Source organism: Oryctolagus cuniculus, chromosome 3 (assembly GCF_964237555.1).
Source record: "Oryctolagus cuniculus chromosome 3, mOryCun1.1, whole genome shotgun sequence".
Classification (NCBI taxonomy): Eukaryota; Metazoa; Chordata; class Mammalia; order Lagomorpha; family Leporidae; genus Oryctolagus; species Oryctolagus cuniculus.
This window is the reverse complement of record NC_091434.1, coordinates 750,044-770,396: the sequence shown is the minus strand read 5'-3', so window position 1 is coordinate 770,396 and position 20,353 is coordinate 750,044. Positions and strand designations below refer to the sequence as shown.

Below are 20,353 nucleotides of genomic sequence, written 5' to 3'. Positions count from 1 at the left end.
CTGCCTGGACCCCCCCCCCCCCCATCCCAAGGCAGCTGGGTCCAGGGCGAGGGAGGCGGGGCTGGGAGAGCCAGCACGCTGGCCCCAGGGGAGGCCTCTGGGCCTGCGGCCCCTGCCCTGCCCGGGCCAGGCCGGCACAGACACTCACTGTCGGTGATGTCGCCGAGCCCCTGGGCGTACAGCAGGTCGCGCAGCCGGGTCACCTCGTCCTTTAGCTCCCGGATCAGCTTGTTGTTGGGGTCCTCGTTGATGACCGCGTTACAGCGGATCTGCTTGGCGCGGTCGGCGTACCTGGGTGGCAAGGGGAGGCATGGGCCAGGCCGAGCCGAGAGCTCTGCCAGCGGGCCCAGGGGGCACCCACGGCCCTGCCGGAGGGCACTGGCGTCACCCCCACGGCAGCAAGAGCTATGGGGACCCTGGGCTGCCACAGCCCTAATGTGCACGCACAGGACAGGGCCCACGAAGGCCGGGAGCCCACAGAGCCCCAGGGAGGCCCCCAGGGAGGCGGTCCCTCTCCCAGGGGTCCCCACCTCGGGCACACACCTCAGGGTGCTGAGGGTCTCATCGTAGTTGATGTCCGCAGGGCTCAGGGCTGCCACCATAGCTGTCCTGGAGTTCCCACCTGGGGCAGAAACCAGGCTGTGCCCAGGGCTGCGGAGGGCTCGCACCGATCCCCACCGCTCCCTCCCACCGCCACGTCCAGGCGGGAAGCTGAGACAGAGAGGTAAGCCGAGGCACAGCACTGGCCCCGGCCCTCCCCGGCTGGGCTGTCTCCGCACCAGGCACCCTTGCTGGGGCCGGGGCGCGAGGCAGTCACCCCCAGACGGCTTCGCGCACTCTGCAACGTACTGAGCACTGCCTGCTCGGCCCCGGTGGCCAGGAAACGCGCAGTCTCACCGGCGCGGGTGAGGCCGGGCGGCAGGGCCCGTGGGGTCGGCCCTGACCGGCCCCACCCCAGCCCTCAGCACCGCTGCCGTCCAAGCTCCAGGGTGGACAGGTGGTCTCACCTGCCTTCCTCTGTGGCCTCAGGGCCGTGGCCCTGGGGTACGGTTCCGGAAGTCCCCACAGGGACGGTGAGGTGACAGTGAGAAGGACCCAGGCCCAGTGCTATGCTGGACCCCCAGCAGGCTACCTGGGGCCTCTCCTGCCCCACCCTGGGCCTGAGCCTGGGCAGGGTCTCCCTTGCAGCCACAGCTGGGTGCTCCTGCGACACCCTTGTCCCGTCTCAGCGAGGCCCACAGACCCCTGCCGGCTCCTCCCTCACACGGTGCCACAGCACAATGCATCGCCAGGCGGCTGCGGCCGCCCATCTCGGCCCCGCATCGAGGGAGACCACAGACCCCGGGTCAGCCCAAGACGCAGCCACCTCCCTAGGCGTCAGCTCTCTGGCCACTCACATGGCCAGGGTGATGTGGGAGGGCTGGGGTCTGGGCTTGGTGTGCCACCCTCTCCCCTTCCCCACTGAACGCCCTCCCACAGCTTGGGGCTTGGGGGGCAGAAAGGGGGGCTCGCGGTGTCACACCCCCGATGAGGAAATCAGGCCACTGGGTCTGGGGGCACAGCTGTCCCAGCCCAGACCCCTGACACCAGTGGGCATGTCTGCAGCCCCTGCGAGCCATCCTGGCCCCCCAGACCTGCTCCCGCTAACTCCCTGCCAGCCGCTGCCCCAGGCCCTCCACGTTCACCTCGGCCTTGGCATAAAAAGGGGCAGGAGCTCCCCCCGCCCCCACCCAGGTGGCTGGGTCGCCGGCCTCCCCCAGCCCAGGTGGAGGTCAGAGTGGGGTGGCCGGCCTCCCCCGGCCCAGGGTGGAGGTCAGAGTGGGGGTTGCCGGCCTCCCCCGGCCCAGGTGGAGGTCAGAGTGGGGTGGCCGGCCTCCCCCGGCCCAGGTGGAGGTCCGAGTGGGGTGGCCGGCCTCCCCCGGCCCAGGTGGAGGTCCGAGTGGGGTGGCCGGCCTCCCCCGGCCCAGGTGGAGGTCCGAGTGGGGTGGCCGGCCTCCCCCGGCCCAGGTGGAGGTCCGAGTGGGGTGGCCGGCCCGAGTGCTCACCCAGGTTCTCCCGGAGGAGCCAGGTCAGCACGGAGTCCCGGTATGGAATGAAATCTGTCTTCTTCTTCTTCTTGTTCTGCGGGAGAGAAAACCACAAGGTCAGCCCCGAGCCTTCGGCAGAGGAGGGAGGGGCCACACAGGGCCTGCGCGTGGCCCAGAGCCGGGGCAGGTGGGGGCTGGGGGCTGGGCCACACCTCTCACTCACACCCCCCAGAGACAGGGGCGGGCAGCGCACTCCTCGGGTTTGTGCCTCGCCCAGGCAGCTGGACGGGAGCTGGGATGGCTCACGTCCCGGCCACCATGTCCTCCCTCTATTGTCAGAGGGACTGGGCTGAGTCCACAGCGCCGTCAGCACCTGGTGGCCCCTTCTGGCCAGAGGGGACGACCCCTCTGCTGACATGGCTTCCCCCAGCACCCACGCCGCGCCCCCCCTTCCTGTGCTCTTATTCCTCCGGGGGAGCCCCCACCGGCCCCCCGCCATGTCACAGCTGCGGGAGGTGCTCCTCAGGACGCCCTCACAGCTGATGTCCACTTCCCGGCAAATGCCCTGCGGCCTCTCAAGGGCATTGGCAAGGAGCCCCGTGGTCCCACCTGCTGCCTCCCGCACCGAACACTCAGTCCCCTCGGGCAGGCCCACCACCTCCCAGACACCTGGCGTCTCCGTCTCCTGCGCCCACACGAGGCCAGTCCCCACCCACCGCTCTCCACCCAACCGCCTGGCACATTCCAGACTAATCTGACCTGGCCCCAGCCACTGCTTCCACAGAGCCACGTGCAAACGGCTCGTGGCCACCGTCCACAGGACCATGGGCTCTATCCTCAACCAGTTCCCCAAATTCTCTCCTATGTCCTGGGTTTGCAGCCCCCGTGTCCTCACCGCCCTCACAGATGACCCCAGAGAGCACCCACGCAGCCAGGTCTCCCCTGTCCTCTCACAGCCCCCAAGTCCCTCACATTCAGGGACGCCAAATTCCTTCCAGTTCTCACCTCACCTCCGGGCATCTCAGCCTCTCGGGTCCTTGTACAGCTCCCATGCTCCTCACACCCTCACTCACACCCCTCACACCCTCAATCACAGCCCTCACACCCTCAATCACAGCCCTCACACCCTCAATCACACCCCTCACTTTCACACCTGTCACTCTCATTTAAACCCACACCTCTCACTCACACCCCTCAGCCCTCACTCACACCCCTCACCCCTCACTCAAACCCCTCAGCCCTCATTCACACCCCACACCTCTCACTAACACCCCTCACTCACACCCCACACCTCTCACTCACACCCCACACCCCTCATTCACACCCCACACCTCTCACACCCAACACCTCTCACACCCATACCCCTCATTCACACCCACACCCCTCACTCACACCCCTCACCCTTCACTCACACCCCACACCTCTCACATCCCACACCCCTCACACCCCACACCTCTCACTCACACCCCACATCCCTCACTCACACCCCACACCCCTCACTCACACCTCTCACTCACACCCCACACCCCTCACACACCACACCCCTCATTCACACCCCACACCCCTCACACCCCACACCCCTCACTCATACCCCACACCCCTCACTCACACCCCTCACCCCTCACTCACACCTCTCACTCACACCCCACACCCCTCACACACCACACCCCTCATTCACACCCCACACCCCTCACACCCCACACCCCTCACTCATACCCCACACCCCTCACTCACACCCCTCACCCCTCACAACCCACACCCCTCACTCACACCCCTCACCCCTCACTCACAACCCACACCCCTCACTCACACCCACACCCACACACCCTCTCATCACTCACCCGCCCTCACACTCACACAGCCCCCACACAGTCCCACACCCCACACCCCGTCTCCCTCATCTCCCTCGCCACCCCTCGCAGTGCCTCTGAGTCTCAGCACGGCTCTTGGGGCCCCCGTCCCTAACACTCTCGCCCACAGGTGTCGGCGCCCCCCCACTGCACACCCAGGGCTCCCGCGGCCTCGAGGCCGTCACGTCTGGTCACGCAGCCGCTCCCTTCCCGGGATTTACTCCACGTGCGATGCTGCCCTTATCTTTCTGTGTGTCTGACTGTCCCCTCCCCCGCGGTGCAGGGGGCACCAGACCCCGGCTGTGCCCCGCCAGGGCTGGCTGTGGCCAGGCTCAGCGTGCTTCGCCATGTCGACAAGCGGGGTGGGCTTTGCTGTGGGCCTCCCCGGGGAGAGCCGGGCTGGGCTGCCCAGGGCTGAAGGAGCAGCTTACCTTGTTGGGCCCGGAGTCCTGGAAGAGAATAGACGAGAAGTCAGAGGCTGGATGAGGCGGGGGTCTCGGGCACTGGGGCCCAGCACCCACTGCCCAGCCACCACTGGTCACCCGGCTGGTCCTGGCAAGCAGGCCAGACAACCGCTCAGCCCCCAACACCGCAGGGTAGGGCAGGTTCTGCCCTGGCCTACAGCCGGGTGTCTTGTGAGTGCGGGGCTGTCACACCCAGCCCTCACCTGCAGGAGCTGTGGCACTCTCTGGAGCCAGCAAGCTCACGAGAGCACGGCCCGCGGTGGCCCTCGGAAGGGTCCACGGGGAAGGGACCCACGCCCACTGTACAGCAGGGAAAATGAGGCCTCGGGCAGGGCAGTGACCAGAGCCCACGGCCAGCCTGTGCGGCTCCCCTCCGAGACCACAGCCTCCTCGCCGGGGGCCGGGGCCGGGCCAGGGCCGAGCCGGGAGCGCGCTGAGTGGGTCCCAGCATCCTCTGAGAGGCCGGGGCAGGGAACCCCGAGTCCACCCTCTCAGTCCAGCCCCAGGCCCGGCGCCCACTCACCATTTCCGCCAGGGCAGAGATGACCTTCCCCAGAGTGGTCAAGGACTTGTTGATGTTGGCTCCCTCCTGTATGCAGGGAAGATGGCCGGGGCTCAGCAGGGCCCGGGTGCCCCCCGCCCCAGGAGAAGCCCCCAGGGCCTGCCCTGTGCAGCCCTGACCCCCCAAGCACAGCCCTCCCGCCCCACCCACCCTAACAGGCCAGACCCATGCCCGGTGAACCAAAGCGCAGAGGGTGCCGGCTTAGCACGCCGCGGCGGGCAGCCCTACCTTGAGACGCGTGCCCTTGGCTCCCGTGGAGTCTGCCCGCTCACTCCCGGCCAGGTCCACCAGGCTGATTTTGCTCACCTGAAATGGCAGACTTGTCAACAGCTGGCGATGTCTCTGTGCTTGGCCCCAGGAGTGCTGGAGCCACGGCCACACCCCTCCCTGGGGTCGGGGGCCTCGGCCCCGCAGAGCTCCCAGAAGCACCGCTGATGGCAGCTCCTTCCCCGTCTGCTGAGCTGCAGTGCCAAGCGGCGCCAAGCACCTCCCCAGCCGGCATGGCCCTCGCGCTGGTGCCAGGCACTCCCCACTCTCCCGTGAGCTGGCAGGATCGGAACCCAGCTCCAGAAAGGACCCTGGCCACTGCTCACTGCCTTGTGGGCGTAGCTCCCTCACAGCCACTGGGCTGCGGCCAGGCTCCCAGCTGAAGCTCACCCGGCCTGGGCTGGGGGCCACAGGCACCCCAGGGGGGCCCAGCGCGACTTGAGCCCCAGCCGCGAAGGCCAACAAGGGAGGCAGGGCAGGAGCCCCAGCCTGGACGTCTGGGGTAAAGGCCAGGAGCCAAGGCCCCCGCCGGGCCACTGAGGGTGCCGGGGCAGGTGGCAAGGGCCTGTGGGGTGGGCGCCGGCCGACTGTGCCTGCTCAGCACTGGCACCCTTTGCGGCGGCCCCTGCTCTCCAGCAAGGGCAGGGAGCTGCTGTCCGCCTGCAGCTCTGTGACAGGTGCGCCCTGACCCGCCAGCCCCTTGGATGCTCTGAGGGCCACCCAGGCAGGGCTGCGCCTCCTCCTGTCCCTTGGCCTGTGGGGCTGTGCTGGGTGCAGCCCTGGGACCTCCCCGCTGCACCCCACCCCCAGTCTCCACAAAACTGCCCAGCAGGCACCAGGCCCACAGCCCCTCGACTCGGCCCCTCCCACACCCAGGTAGCCCCGCATTCTGAGATGCAGACTCCACCAGTCCCCCACTGGGGCTCACGCTGGGCTGGGGCAGGAAGTGCTTGGCGTGGGGACACTGGCACACCTCACTGGGCCGCTGGCATCCTCACTAGCTGGTTTGACGTCCTCGCCCTGCCCTGCCCCGCCTGTCCTCGCATCCCCCACCCTCCCTGGCCACTGCCCTGGCCCCTGCCCCGCAAGGCTGCTCCACGCGCTCACTTTCTCGGTGGTGATGTTGGTCTCCGCGTCGTGGCGCTTCTGGGTGAAGATGATGTTGAAGACGGCGTGGGAGCGGCTGCTGGTCTCGTTCATGTTCGTGGCGGCCACCGTCCTGCAAACAGGAAGCCACACGGGGTTGCCCCTCATCCAGCCGTTGGGCACCAGAGTCGCTGGCAGTCCAGCCCAGGGGACCAGGTCACAGGCCTCTCCCAGGGCTCCCCTGCCCGGCCTGGCAGTGACTGTGTCCCCGCGAGCACTCAGGCAAGAGCTGCACCGCCTCCTACTGTGAGGTTCCCAACCCCAGCCCAGGCCCCGCTCATTGTGGGGGGAGTGACTGGGGGCTCCCAGAGGCTCAGTGATGCCCAGGTGTCGCTGGGCAGGAGACCCTGAGTGGCCCCAGAAGAGAAGGAGGTCTCCCTTGCCTCCCTGGGGAGCCCAAGGAGCCCACTGTGATGCAGGAGCCCCACCCCAGGGTGACAAGGCTCAGCACTGCGGCTGTCATGAGCGCCAGGGCTGCCTGGCCTGCCAGGGCCCTCACAGCAGTCTCCCTGGGCCTGCGAGCGACAGCCCTTGGTACCCTACACCCCCCTCCCCACCCGGCACAGGAGGCCGCAGTGACCACCTGACCCTTGTCAGAACAGCGCCCACACATGGCCGCTGGGAGGAGTGAGACGCCCCCTCCACCACCCAGGGGCCAACACTGACCCAGGTGATGGCCTCACCCTCACTCAGCAGCAACTGGCCCCTCCCCTGGGGCCACCCAACACCCCAAGAAGGTCCAGCAAACTGGCCCCACACAGTCCAGTCCTGGCGGGACAGCTGCCCTTGGGGACAGACGACAGCCTAGGCAGCTGGACAGACGCAGCTGTACCAGCCCGGGAGACATGCAGGGGCTGCCCCGGGCCTCCCTGGGGCTGGCACAGAGTCCACCAGGACACTGACAGGTGCCCCAAGGGCCAGGCCAGAGGAGAAGGCAGGGTTCCCTCGGGAGACCTGGCGGCGGTGAGGGTGGGGGCAGGGGGTTCTGCAGGTCTCCCCACCCCGCACACACCTGGCCTTGTTCCCTGAGTCCATGAGGTCCTGGATGTCGTTGTAGGAGGTGACAGCCAGCTTGGAGAGGTCCTCCACGTAGGGCCCCAGCAGCGGGTGCTCCCTCACCCGCAGGTTGCCCTTGTTCTTGGGGTTCAGGAGGTCACGGACGCGCTCACAGTAGATCTCCATGTAGCTGACCTGCAGGGAGTGGGCATGGGGACCCTGGGTGGGGGTGCGGGGAGCAGGCCAGGGGACCCTGGGTGGGGGTGCAGGGAGCAGGCCAGGGGACCCTGGGTGGGGGTGCGGGGAGCGGGCACAAGGACCCTGGGTGTGGGTGCAGGGAGCAGGCCAGGGGACCCTGGGTGTGGGTGCAGGGAGCGGGCACAGGGACCCTGGGTGGGGGTGCAGGGAGCGGGCACAGGGACCCTGGGGTGGGGGTGAGGGGACCAGGCCACGGGGACCCCTGGGTGGGGGTGAGGGGAGCAGGCCAGGGGACCCTGGGTGGGGGTGCGGGGACCAGGCCACGGGGACCCCTGGGTGGGGGTGAGGGGACCACCAGGCCACATGGACCCTGGGGTGGGGGTGCGGGGACCAGGCCACGGGGACCCCTGGGTGGGGGTGAGGGGACCACCAGGCCACATGGACCCTGGGGTGGGGGTGAGGGGACCAGGCCACGGGGACCCCTGAGGTGGGGGTGAGGGGACCAGGCCACATGGACCCTGGGGTGGGGGTGAGGGGACCAGGCCATGGGGACCCTGGGTGGGGGTGCGGGGACCAGGCCACGGGGACCCTGGGTGGGGGTGAGGGGAGCAGGCCAGGGGACCCTGGGTGGGGGTGAGGGGACCAGGCCACGGGGACCCCTGGGTGGGGGTGAGGGGAGCAGGCCAGGGGACCCTGGGTGGGGGTGAGGGGACCAGGCCATGGGGACCCCTGGGGTGGGGGTGCAGGGAGCAGGCCATGGGGACCCTGGGTGGGGGTGAGGGGACCAGGCCACGGGGACCCCTGAGTGGGGGTGAGGGGACCAGGCCATGGGGACCCCTGGGGTGGGGGTGCAGGGAGCAGACCATGGGGACCCTGGGTGGGGTATAAGGTTGCCCTGCGGGGCAAGGGGAGGCTGGCAGAGGCTCCGGGTGCCTCTGGGGCCACAGCACCTGCCTGCTGTGAGAAGCAGGGGGGTCAGCCCCCTCCCACCTGCTCAGTGTTCCGCCCACACCATCCTGGGACTCACTCCCCAGTGTTGGCCCAATGTGGTCACACCAGGGCCACCTCAGCCCAGCACAGCTAGGCCATGCTGCTCTCCAGGCCCCGGCCTGGATGCCGGAGTAACCGCCGGACAAACACCTGTGAGCAAGGGCCGCCCTGTGGCTCCGCGGCTCCGCGAGATGCCGGCGTGGCTGTCACCAGGCCAGGGTGAGGGCCAGGCCGGTCATCCAAAGTCAGAAAAGCATCATCAACCACACCTGGGATTCCCCAGCCCTGGCCGTGGGCCGGCGCGGGCGGACCCTACCTCCACGGAGTAGGACATGTTGTCGTTGGTCGTGTCATTGATCCGAGAGAAGAGATCCTCACAGAGCTGCAGGCACGGACACGCCGTCACCAAGGGGGCTACATGGAGCTCATGGCCAGTGCCACCCCAGAGCCCTCCCTGGACACCATGCCCAGTACCAGCCCGGAGCCCACACTGGATACCAACCTGATACCACCCCAGTATGACCCCAGAGCCCACCCAGGATACCACTCCAGATACCATGCCCAGTACCACCCCAGAGCCCACCCTGGGTACCATGCCCGGTACTACCCCGCACACCACCCCCAGAGCCCTCCCCAGTGGGTGCTCTCCCCCAGCCCCTCCCCACCCTCACCACACACGTCCGCCCCACCCTGAAGGCACTGAGAAGGCCTGAGCCCAGGAGCCCGCAACACCTGCCGCCCCGGGGCACTCATTCCCATGGACCTGCCCTTCACCCCACAGCCCCAGGGGTCTCCCTTCCCCGCCCTGGCCGAGTGCTGACCGGCTCAGAGCCAGAGACCCCCAGGGACTGGGCAGGGGGAATAGGTTCCAGCTGCTCTTAGGAGCCGGCCACACCTTGGCGTTTGGTCACCCTTGCCCTGGGCACCCGTTCCTGCCCTGACCACCAGACACCGAGCCGGCAGCTCCCCAGTGGCCGCCTGGTGCTCGCGATGGTGCCGGGCAAGGCCGAGGCCAGGCCCCTCCCGCAGCCCCCGCAGCCCCCGCCCGCCCGTGCCTGTGGGATGATGCCCTGCTGCTCCTTCTCCTGCTTGCCCATCATGGTGTAGGACTTGCCGGCGCCCGTCTGCCCGTAGGCGAAGATGCACACGTTGTAGCCTTCGAAGGCGTGCTGCAGCATCTCCTCGCCTATGTCCCGGTACACCTGCTTCTGCGAGGCATAGTTGATGTCCTCGGGCTGTGGGGGAGGAGGCCGTGGCTGCAGGGGGCTGGGGGTCGCCTGCCCCTCACTCCCACCCTGCCCGGGGGTCTCCCGGGAGGAGGGGGCCCCTGAGTCACAAGTGAGGGTTGCCGAGCAGGGGAGGGCGGAAGGGCGTTCCCCCAGCGGGAACAGCATGTGCATAGGCCCAGAGATGCGAGCTCAAGAGCTGACAGCTGCACACAAGGCGACGAGCACTGGGGCTGGAGGCCCAGAGGCCCACGGGCACTGAGGGAGTCACCCTGGGGACAGGGCAGACTGGACGGGGCAGGCAGAAGTGGGCGACAGGCGCTCACAGCCGTGGAGGAGGTGGACTCGGGGCGCCTGCATCCTTCCAGAACCGGGGTGGGGGACATCCGGCCCGCGGCCACACAAGCCCACGAGTCACTGGGCTGGCCCTGCTCAGGCAAGGCAAATCCTTGCGGGCACAGAGCTGCTGACTGTGTGGCCACAAACACTGTCAGTAAGGATCGCGCTAGGCCTCGGCCAAAGGCAGGCAGCGGGATCCAGGGGCCCTGGGGTCCGGGGCGGGGCCTGGCTCACCAAGGTGCATGACAGGGGCGGGGCCTGGCTCACCGAGGTGTGTGATGGGGCGGGGCCTGGCTCACCGAGGTGCATGACGGCGGCGGGGCCTGGCTCACCGAGGTGTGTGATGGGGGCGGGGCCTGGCTCACCGAGGTGTGTGATGGGGGCGGGGCCTGGCTCACCGAGGTGTGTGATGGGGCAGGGCCTGGCTCACCGAGGTGTGTGATGGGGCAGGGCCTGGCTCACCGAGGTGCATGACGGCGGCGGGGCCTGGCTCACCGAGGTGTGTGATGGGGCAGGGCCTGGCTCACCGAGGTGTGTGATGGGGCGGGGCCTGGCTCACCGAGGTGCATGACGGCGGCGGGGCCTGGCTCACCGAGGTGTGTGATGGGGGCGGGGCCTGGCTCACCGAGGTGTGTGATGGGGCGGGGCCTGGCTCACCGAGGTGTGTGATGGGGCGGGGCCTGGCTCACCGAGGTGTGTGATGGGGCAGGGCCTGGCTTACCGAGGTGTGTGACCAGTAGGAGTAGTCAAAGCTGAAGCTCTTGGGCGTCTCCTTGGGCTGTTTGGGGTTAATGATGGCTGCAGGAGAACACACAGACAGGTGCTCAGTGCTGTCGTGATGGTGCCGGCAGCCCAGGTCCACGTCCCCCAAGGCAGGACACGGAGGGCTTGGCCCCCAGAGAAGCCAAGCCCCAGCACCGGCGGCAGGGTTCTCCCTGGGTCTGCGGCAGACAGGGTGCCACCGACACCCACGTCTGCCCACCTCGGCTCTCCACCCCCGGCACCGTGGCCACGGAACCCCGGGCGGGACCAGACCCCAACCGGGTCCCCATTTCCACCATGGCTGCAGCCCAGTCGGGGGTCCTGACTGGGGGTCTGTAGCCCCACAGGGGCCCTGAGCTCCCAAGTGTGGGGGCCCCCAGGGCCAGGCCGTGCCCAGGGAGGGCTGGGTGGGCAGTACTCTGCGGGTAGCAGCAGTGAGTGAGCAGGGAGGGGTCGAGCAGAGGGCGTGGGCCACGAGGACCCTGGGCCTGGAACTCACCGGCCCTCTGCCCCCACCAACTGGGTCCTCCTCCACACTCTCACTGCACACGGGGCCCTGAGCTGCAGAGGGGCCGGCCCCTTCCCAGGCCACACGGCCCCAGCCCCTGCCCCTGAGCTGGCGTCCCACCAGCACCTCGGAGCCTTGGGAAGGGACAGGAAGGCAGCCCCCCAACCCCCGCCTGGGATGAAGGAGTGAGGGGAGAAACCTGGCCTCCTAGGGAGAGGCTCCCGCCCCCTCCTGCCTGCCTGCTCCAGTCAGAGCTCCGAGGCCCAGCACCACACGGGGCCCTGCGCTCTGCACAGGGCCTGGCCGTGTCACCTGCGAGGCCTGCTGGGGACTGAAGCCAAGTCCCGGGCAAAGCCCCCACCCCCAGCCCCCGGATGGCCTCTGGAGGCAGGGCCTCTGGGAGGAGGTCCTGTCCCGAAGATGACAGCAGCCGAGGGAGCCCGGCACAGGCCTGGCTGAGCCCACCCCGCAGCGCTGCAGGAGGCAACACCTGGCCCCCAGGTCCTGTGATGCCCATAGCTGCAGTGACCCTGACACGGTCCAGCTCACAGGGCCCCGAGGCCGGCCAGCCAGGGAAGCAGGGCAGGGAGGGGCTGAGGGGGACGGATGCTCCGCCCTGGTCTAGGTGCAGGTGACCGCGGCGCCCAGCGTGAGAGGGCTCACCGTGACCACCCCCCCGCCCCCGCACATCACATCGCAGAGAACTGAGCCTGAGAAAGAGCGCGTGGGGCGTGGTGAGGAGACTGATCCCTGAGAGAGAGACAGACAGACAGAGAGAGACAGAGAGACAGAGGCAGAGAGACAGAGACAGAGACAGAGAGACAGAGAGACCAAGCGCCTGGGCAGCGAGGAGACTGACCCTGAGAGGGAGCGAGCTTGGGGCCAGCCCGCCCTCTCCTGCCTCAGCGCTGGGACCCTGTGTCCAGAGGCCCCCGGCACAGGTGCATCACCCTGACCCCTGGAAGTCACCGCCCCCCCGCCCCATTCATCATGGTTACCACAGGCCTCCCACCTGAGACAGACGCCAGGGACCAAGACCCCACGGCGGCCCCCGGCTCCTGCACCACAGTCCACGAGCAGAGACGTGGTCGGCTGCTCAGGTGAGGACACGCTGGGGTGGGCTGGGCCCCCAGTGCACTAACCAGGTCCTTACAGAACAGCTGTGCCCTTACAGGGACACACACAGGAGAGACCACGTGCCAGGAGAGGTAGGACCAGAGCTGGGCTCCCAGGGGCTGCCAGAAGCCACAGGAAGCCAGGGACTCCTCCCCCGAGCCTTGGGCCCGGCCCTGCTGACGCCCTGAGAACTGAGAGTGAATTTCTGGCTTTGGAGCCCCCAGTAGGCGGCTGTTTGCTCTGGCTGCCCCAGGACACCACACCGCACCGGGCGGGGCCAGGAGGCGCCAGGCCGGCCAGGGTGGCCGTACTCACTGGTGGTGCTGCCAGCCATCTGGATGATGCACTTGGAGTCGCGGCTCATCTCCCGGGAGTTGAAGGGGCGCACGCGCACCGCCACCTTCACGGAGGCCCCGGCCATCTCTGCGGCCTCGGTCGGTCACTCCCAGCAGGGGCAGGAGATACCTGGGGAGGGACAGGAATTAGGAGCAGAATCTAAGGGGCTGAGTCCACCCCTTCCTGCCCCTCTGGGGCCAGGACCTGAGGTCAGGCAGCCACAGGTGAGCCACAAGGCGGGGCCCAGGTGACCCTCCTACAACCTGCAAAGCCAGGGCCCGGCAAATGCCAGGATGTCCCCGCAGTGACTGTGAGGGTGACCTTCAAACCCAGGCCAACTTCTCCAGGAGTGGCTCAAGTGGACAACGTGGCCCATGCCAGGGCTGTGCCGCAAGGAAGTGGCCCAGGGCAGGGCTGTGCTGGGAGGAAGTGGCCCACGCCAGGGCTGTACCAGGCCACAACAGCGAGTGCTGGCTCAAGACCAAAATGCCAGGACGTTCTGAGTGTCCGGTCACACCCTCCCTCCCGGCCGTCCACCGGGAGCCACCTCTGCGTCAGCGTAGGCCGAGCAATGGGACAGAATGTGTCCAGCATCTCACCGGGGCTGATTCCCGCCGCAGCAGAGAGGAGGCTGGGGGGGGGGGGGGCAGCCCGCGGGTCCCGGCAGCCGGGGGTTGGGTCCAGCGTCAGCCCCAGCCCCGCCGCTGTCCTGGCTGTGACTCAGCCCCCGGTGCACAGGTCTGACCTCACGGTGGTTTCGCCTCGCAGGACCTGGGACCCCGAGGAAGGCTGCAGGAGCGTCCCCCAGAGCGCCGGGCAGCCACGGCTGGGCAGGGTCCTCGGGCGCAGGGCGAGGAGCACGCTCAGCCCCGGAGCAGCCAGAGCTCCGGCTAACAGTCTCAGACTCCCACCCAGCGCTCTGAGCGGATGTGGACGTAGTTACGTGGTGAGCCCCCCGTCACTAGGGGCATCCAAGTGGAACAAAGGCTGGACCTGAGGTTCCAAGGGACTCACACCTGCCTGGTCCTCAGGACGGCCTGGCCCACAGCTGTCCCTGCAGCGGGCGAGGGGGCACCACAGTCCCAGACCCCGCCGGGCAGTGCCCTGGCCCCAAACCCTGCAGACCAGCTGGATCCGGCCAGGACTGACCACCCCTCCCCCACCCCGGCAAAGGGCTCTGAGGGGCCACCGGGAGGAGAGGTGCCAGGCCGCCCAGTGCCTGCTGGGAGCAAAAGCCGGTGGGGGCTGGACTCCTGCTGGCCGCCCCACCACGGCCGCTCTCAGCCACGCTGCAGGCTTCCGTCTGCCCCCCCACCGGTCCACGGGGCCAGCCCGCACCAGGTGAGGGGACAGCCCCTCTGAGACCCCCATATGTCGTGTTGCAAAATCTCAGCACTGAGACTGGAGGACGTCCGAGGCCCGTGGGCCAGGCCGGGAGGAGAAAGAGTGAGGACCCAGGTGAGGACGCCCGCGGCAGGCCTCCAGCCTCTGGGGAACCCGAGTGCCGACCCAGGAGCAACCGGAAGTGACAGGAAACAGTTATGGAGGCGGGTAGCGGCGTCCCCAGAAGTGCATGACCCCCACAGGCAGCTGTGTGCACTCCGGTGGCCCAGCGGCCATGGCCCCAGGGGGTGCCGAGGAGACTTTTGTAAAGAACAGAGGGGCGGGCCCCCAGCAGCTGTCACTCAGGGCTGCAAAGCCGTGGGCAGCTCCAAAGGCTGGGTGGGGGAGGGGGCCTGCGGGAGGCCGCACAGAGAGGTGGACACAGGCAGGACAGCAGCTCGGGTGGCCAGGGAGGGCGGGGGTGGGGACGCGGGCCGGCCCATGCAGGGGGAGAGCACGGGGACTGGATGCGTCACCGCGGCGTGGGGCGGGGACTGGGCCAGCACTCCCCCATCCCAGGAGCAGGACAAAGTGCTGAAGAAATCGGGGGCCCAAGCCCAGCCGCAGAGCAGTGGGGAGGGGCTGCGGGGACAGTGGCACCGCCCCCAGCCATCTGCAGTCCAGGCAGGGGCGCGGGCAGGGGGCCTGCAGTCTTCCCGCATGCAAGCAGTTGCCCAGGGACGGAGACCACCGCAGAGGCCCAGACGGCTGAGGGGAGCCCCTGGTGGCCTCCCCCGGAAGCCCCGCGGCCGAGAGCTCCTGGCGCTGAGACCCAGCCCCGGGACCTCGGCGGGGGGGGGGGGGGGGGGGGGGGCCCGGGCTGCAGGGCGCGGGAGGCCAGGCCTGAGCGGTCCCTTACAGAGAGGAGGCCGAGGAGCTGGGGGCAGAGGCCCGGAGCCCACGGAGCCGAATCAGGTGGGAGCTGACACAGCAGCCGCCACCAGCAACGCCACAGGGTGGTCACAGCCCAGGACGGTGTCAGCGCACGGGGGTCCGGGCGCGGAAAACAGAAAATGGAAGGCCACAGAAAGCAGGAACGCAGGGCGGCGCGCGGAGTCAGACACACGCGGGACGCGGCCACAGGGCCCAAGGCCCACGGGCGACGGAAACACGAACCCTCACCCCGACAGGGTCGGCGCCGGGGGCGGAGCTGTGCTGGGGACCCCATGCTAGGAGCGCAGGCCTCGCCAGGCTGCGCCTGCCTCCCGCGTGCACACGCGCGCTGCGCCTGCCTCCCGCGTGCACGCGCAGGCCCCAGAACCTTGCGGAGCAGCCTCCTGCCGCACCTGCGCCACGCGGTCCACACTTCACCGTCGCGGCCTGAACGGACCCAGGCAGGGAGAGCAGCCATGCACAGCCCACGAGAGCTCACGCACATCCACCGCCCACCCACGAGCTCCTCACACCGCAGGCAGAGGGCCACGGAGCTCGCTGGGCGCTGAGGAGCGAGGCGGGGGGAGCGGCCGCAACAACAGCCCACGAGTAGAAGGCTGCGCCGCGCCCACAGCGGCGACCTCAGGTGGACAGCGCGGGGCGGCCGGGGCCGGCGTCTCCATCCGGTCCAGGACCCGCATCCTCATCGCCAGGGCTCATTAACAAGCCGACACCAGGGGTCTTCAAAAAGTTCGTGGAAGCGTATACGCCTTCTAATGTCTTCTAATTCCATTTTCTGTAAACTTCGTGAAGACCCCCAGTAGAAAGAAAAATAGGGGCCGGGGCTGCGGCTTAGCGGGCGTCCCATATGGGCGCCCATTCAAATCCCGGCTGCTCCACTTCCGATCCAGCTCCCTGCTGTGGCCTGGGAAAGCAGCAGAGGAGGCCCAAGTGCTTGGGTCCCTGCACCCACATGGGAGCCCCGGAAGGAGCTCCTGGCTCCTGGCTCCCACCTGGCCAGTCCTGGCCATTGTGGCCATTTGGGGAGTGAACCAGCAGATAGAAAATCTCTCTCTCTCTATGTAACTCTGTCTTTCAAATAAATAAGATAAATGTTATAAAAACAAAATCTATTCCTCCCACCAAAAAAAAAATAATAATAATAAGGCAGCAGACTCAGACACTTTGTACAAGTGAGTTCTAGCAAACACTTGGAAACAAAGGTAATTTCAATCTCACACAAACTGGCAGGATGGGAAAAGGAGAGGGAGGCATGGTGAGAGAGGGAGAGAGGGAGAGGGAGAGAGAGAAACTCCCAGCTCACTTGTGCAGTGGCTGGAACCCGCGGGGGCGTCCAGGGCTGCCGCCCGGCACGCACCAGATTAAACTGGAAAAGTAGGGCCTTTCAAGACCCACTGGTGACAAATCTGTGGAAACTCCGCAGTTAGGGAAACCCTAGCTTCTGCTTCCAAGAGCCGTCCCGAGCACCACGCTCAGGGTGACGTGGAGCCAAGAGCCCAGGGCCCCGGCCGCACCGCGACAGGAGGACAAGCCAGCGTCGGGCGGACTACAGAGCAGAGACCAGGCCATGCTTCTCTGCAGGTCGCGTGGCCGTCCGCACAGAAGTCGGCAGGACGTGCAGGTGAGTGGTTTGTGATGGTCGAATCCACCAAAGCCTTGGAAGTATCGGCCCTACGACACAGGACCCAGGGACAGGTGTCACAGGTCCCTGTCGCTCTTACGAAGAAACGTGTGAAATTTAATCCCCAAAATGATAGAAAAGCTGCATAACAAGGAACTGCAGCCTGTTCCTAGGGAGGAAGAAACCTCAATGTCTGGAAAACATGCATTTTCACCCAACTGAATGCAAAAATCCAATGCAATTGCAAACGAAGCCTCAAGTTGCTCTGTGTGATGTCAGATTACTCAGAACGCAGGAGACCCGTGTGAGCCCAGGGCAGCAGCCGCAGGCCCCACGCCTGGCTCAGTGCAGAACCCAGGCTCCAGGTACAGCGACGGTCAGAGCGCTCCAGCCACTCCCACCCCGCACCTGGCCCAGCCCAGCCTCTCCAGCAAGGGTGGCCACCCACAGCCCACAGCCAGTGACAGCACCTAGCACTAAGTCTGCTTTGTGACAAAGCGTGGAAGAGCTCGTGTGCTTTAGTGAATGCTGCACTGAAAGCTGGGCCTCAGTGGCCGTGTGCACATGTGTGCATGTATGTGTGTGTATGTGTGTTCACGTGCATGTGTGGGCATACGTGTGCATGTATGTGTGCTTATGTGTGCTTGCATGCATGCCTGGGTGTATGTGGGCATATGTGTGCATGTATGTGTGTTTATGTGTGTGTGCATATGTGTGCATGCAAGTGTGTTTGTGTGTCGTGTCCGGGCATGTGTGGGGGCATTTGTGTGTATGTGTATGTTCATGTGCATGTGTGGGCACATGTGTGCATGTGTGCTTGTATGCATGTCTGGGCATGTGTGTGTTCATGTGTGTGCGTGTGTGTATGCATACATGCATGTGTGTGCATGTCTGGGCACATGCATGGGCATATGTGTGCATGTATGTGGGGTTATGTGTGTGTATTGTACATGCATACAAACATGTATATTGTACATATATTGTACATGTATATAAACATGAATGCAAACATACATGCGTGTTTATGTATGTGTGTTTATGTATGTGTGCATGTCTGGGCATCTGTGGGGTGTATGTGTATGTGTGTTTGTGTGCATGTATGCATGTCTGCAAGTGTGTGTGCATGTGCATGTGTGTGCATGTGCACCACTGTGAAGCCAAAACCTCCTCCACTGTGCATTAAGTCAAGGTGGTATCAGGGTACGGGGGGAAGCCACCGATTCCACAGAGGGACTCCTGGAAACCAGCCTGTGTGGCTTCCAGGCTAACGGGGAGCAAGCACCCCTGGATGGTGGCCACAGGACAGATATCAGCCAGACGGAGAAAGTTCCCTATCAGAATCAATCCCCAGTGGGTCAAAGACCTGCAAGCAAACAGAAAAGCGAAGGCACCAAATGAAGAGGAGGAGGAGGAGGAGGAGGAGGAGGAGGAGGAGGAGGAGCTGCTCTTCTGCTGCCCTGAGCTCTTCACCCATGGAAAACACAGGAAGGCAAGGGCTCCAGAGGGGTGGGAGAGGCACCCCCAGCCCAGCAAAGGACCCGTGTGCAGAACACACAACCCGTAGCTAAGCACAGAGATGCTTCAAATCAGAAACAAAAATGGGCAACAGGTATGAACAGGCGACTCACATGAGCACGAGAACCAGGAGAGCATGTTCTAAAGCTGCACCCATCAGACAGCAGCAGTGCAAGGTCTGATGGTGCCACGTGCAGTGAGCATGGGCCAGATTTTAGAGCTCCCTGTGGGGAAGCCGCTGGTGCAGCCACTATGAAACCACCCGGTGCTCTCCAGTCAGGCTGCAGACGGTGGGACCCACAACCACGGGCACCCAGAGCCATCACAGATGCTCACAAGCACTCTTTATAATTGCAGGAAAAGCAGAGACATCTGGGGTGTGCAGGGTGCATGGACATGTGTGTCCTCATGGGCGGATCTCACACGCAGCACGGGACACACAGACGCAAGCACTGAGTCATGTTCAGACACACGAGTGAGGCCACGTGGAACCATGGACACACACTGATGGACAGCATCCTGCTGACGCGGGGCAGGGAGCTGCCGCCAGCGCCTCCAGCTGGGGTGGGGAGGGGTCTGCAGCAGGGACTGGCTGGTGGCGTCAGTGTCCAGGGCTGCAAGGCCTAGATGCATCTCAGAGCAGACAGGGGAGGGGGCAGTGGAGGGGTCAGTGATGCCATCAGATGCGGGGCAGTGACCCATGGTGACCCTGCAGGACAGGGAGCTGAGAGCTGGGAGCCAGGGCTCCCCGGGAGGAAGACACACAGACCCCTCCCCTCACTCAGTAAAAACATGCCAAGGATCCACCATGGGACAGGCCTGGAGGCTCACCATGGACCCAGGGAGTAGGGCCAGCCCTCAGGGTCCTCACCTGGTTGGGGGAGGGGGAGGTGAGGCCGATAGGAGTGTGGGGGTGTGGGAGGTGACAGGAGGTGACGGCAAGGCTGCCTGGACCTGCCCGTGACTGGGAGCCAGGATCAGGAACCAGTCTCAGCTGCGAGGAAGAGAAACATGGACTCCCACACAGGCGCTCAGGGCCACCTGGTGGCTTTCACCTGGGAGACCTGTCCACCTCCAGGCTGGACCAGCGGTCACACACGCCAGGGGTGGCCCCAGACACAGCATCAGTGAGGAGGCCTCCTCCAAAACACCCACCCTTTCTGAGGAGCTTAGGACAAAGCCCGCAAGTGCACGGAGGGCCAGCCCGGTGTCCTCGGCACCGCACAGGTGCACGGAGGGCCAGCCCAGATGTCCTTGGCACCGCACAGGTGCACGGAGGGCCAGCCCAGGTGTCCTTGGCACCGCACAGGTGCACGGAGGGCCAGCCCGGTGTCCTAGGCACCGCACAGGTGCAGAGGCCAGGCCAGGCCACACCCCAGACACACTGGGGCAGTGAGGCGGGGCCCTTCGGCCAGGTGCCTGCAGGCCCACAGTCGTCCTGAGACCCCGGGAAGTAAAGGGCAGGGGACCCCAGGCTCACCCCCAAAGCTCAGGGCCAGGGGTGCAGGGCAGGCGGGGGCAGGTTTGGACACTGAGAGTCTAGTGGAGGAGGCAGGAGTGAGGGGTACACAAGGACCCTCCGGCCACGCTGCCCACCCCCAGCCACGCTGCCCACCCTCGGAGGCAAGGCTGCCAGCACCCACAGACATCTGCAGGCGTCCCACGGGGTAGGAGGAAGCACCGGGTGAGAGAGGAACCTGCAGTGGACACTGCGTCTGTGTCCAGTGCTGGGGGGCGCAAGGCAGGGCTCCCCTAAGCGCCCGTCAGAACCCCACTCGCAGAAGACAGCAGCTGCACACATCCTGCCTGTGATCCCACGCAGCAGAGGCCACGCGCCTCCCCGGCCATGAAGCAGCCGGGGCTTCAGAACAAGACCAGAATAGACCAGCAGAATGCAGGAAGCAGAGAGAGGCAGCAGGAAGCCCGATCCCCGTCCTCGGCGGCCTCACAGGACAGGACGCTGCGACCCAGGGGCGGGGACGACGGGGAGCAAAACCAGAGAGCAAAGTCCAGCAATGTCCCCGAGATAAGACGCGGGGTGGCGAGGACAACCACAGGCGACGGCAGAGGCAGGGAGGAGACGCGAGGGCTGGGCCCGGCAAAGCCCACCGGCCGCCCGCACGGCAAGCAGAGCCCACGGGTGAGAGAGGACG

At 66.5% G+C, this 20,353-nt stretch overlaps 1 protein-coding gene across 20 annotated transcripts in view; it reads right to left on the bottom strand.

Annotated features, from left to right (window-relative positions):
- KIF1A (kinesin family member 1A) overlaps positions 1-20,353 on the bottom strand; it is a 66,410-nt gene that overhangs the window by 40,454 nt on the left and 5,603 nt on the right. For all 20 annotated transcript variants that reach the window (XM_051839311.2, XM_051839312.2, XM_051839313.2 and 17 more), the window contains exons 2-13: positions 12,767-12,916; positions 10,787-10,863; positions 9,556-9,735; positions 8,817-8,882; positions 7,329-7,507; positions 6,278-6,389; positions 5,132-5,209; positions 4,865-4,930; positions 4,309-4,326; positions 2,046-2,121; positions 544-622; positions 149-291 (exon numbers count right to left, since the gene is read on the bottom strand). In XM_051839311.2, coding sequence (XP_051695271.1) covers positions 149-291; positions 544-622; positions 2,046-2,121; positions 4,309-4,326; positions 4,865-4,930; positions 5,132-5,209; positions 6,278-6,389; positions 7,329-7,507; positions 8,817-8,882; positions 9,556-9,735; positions 10,787-10,863; positions 12,767-12,872 — 1,180 coding nt within the window. In that variant the 5' untranslated portion in view covers positions 12,873-12,916. The remainder of the gene's footprint in view (positions 1-148; positions 292-543; positions 623-2,045; positions 2,122-4,308; positions 4,327-4,864; positions 4,931-5,131; positions 5,210-6,277; positions 6,390-7,328; positions 7,508-8,816; positions 8,883-9,555; positions 9,736-10,786; positions 10,864-12,766; positions 12,917-20,353) is intronic.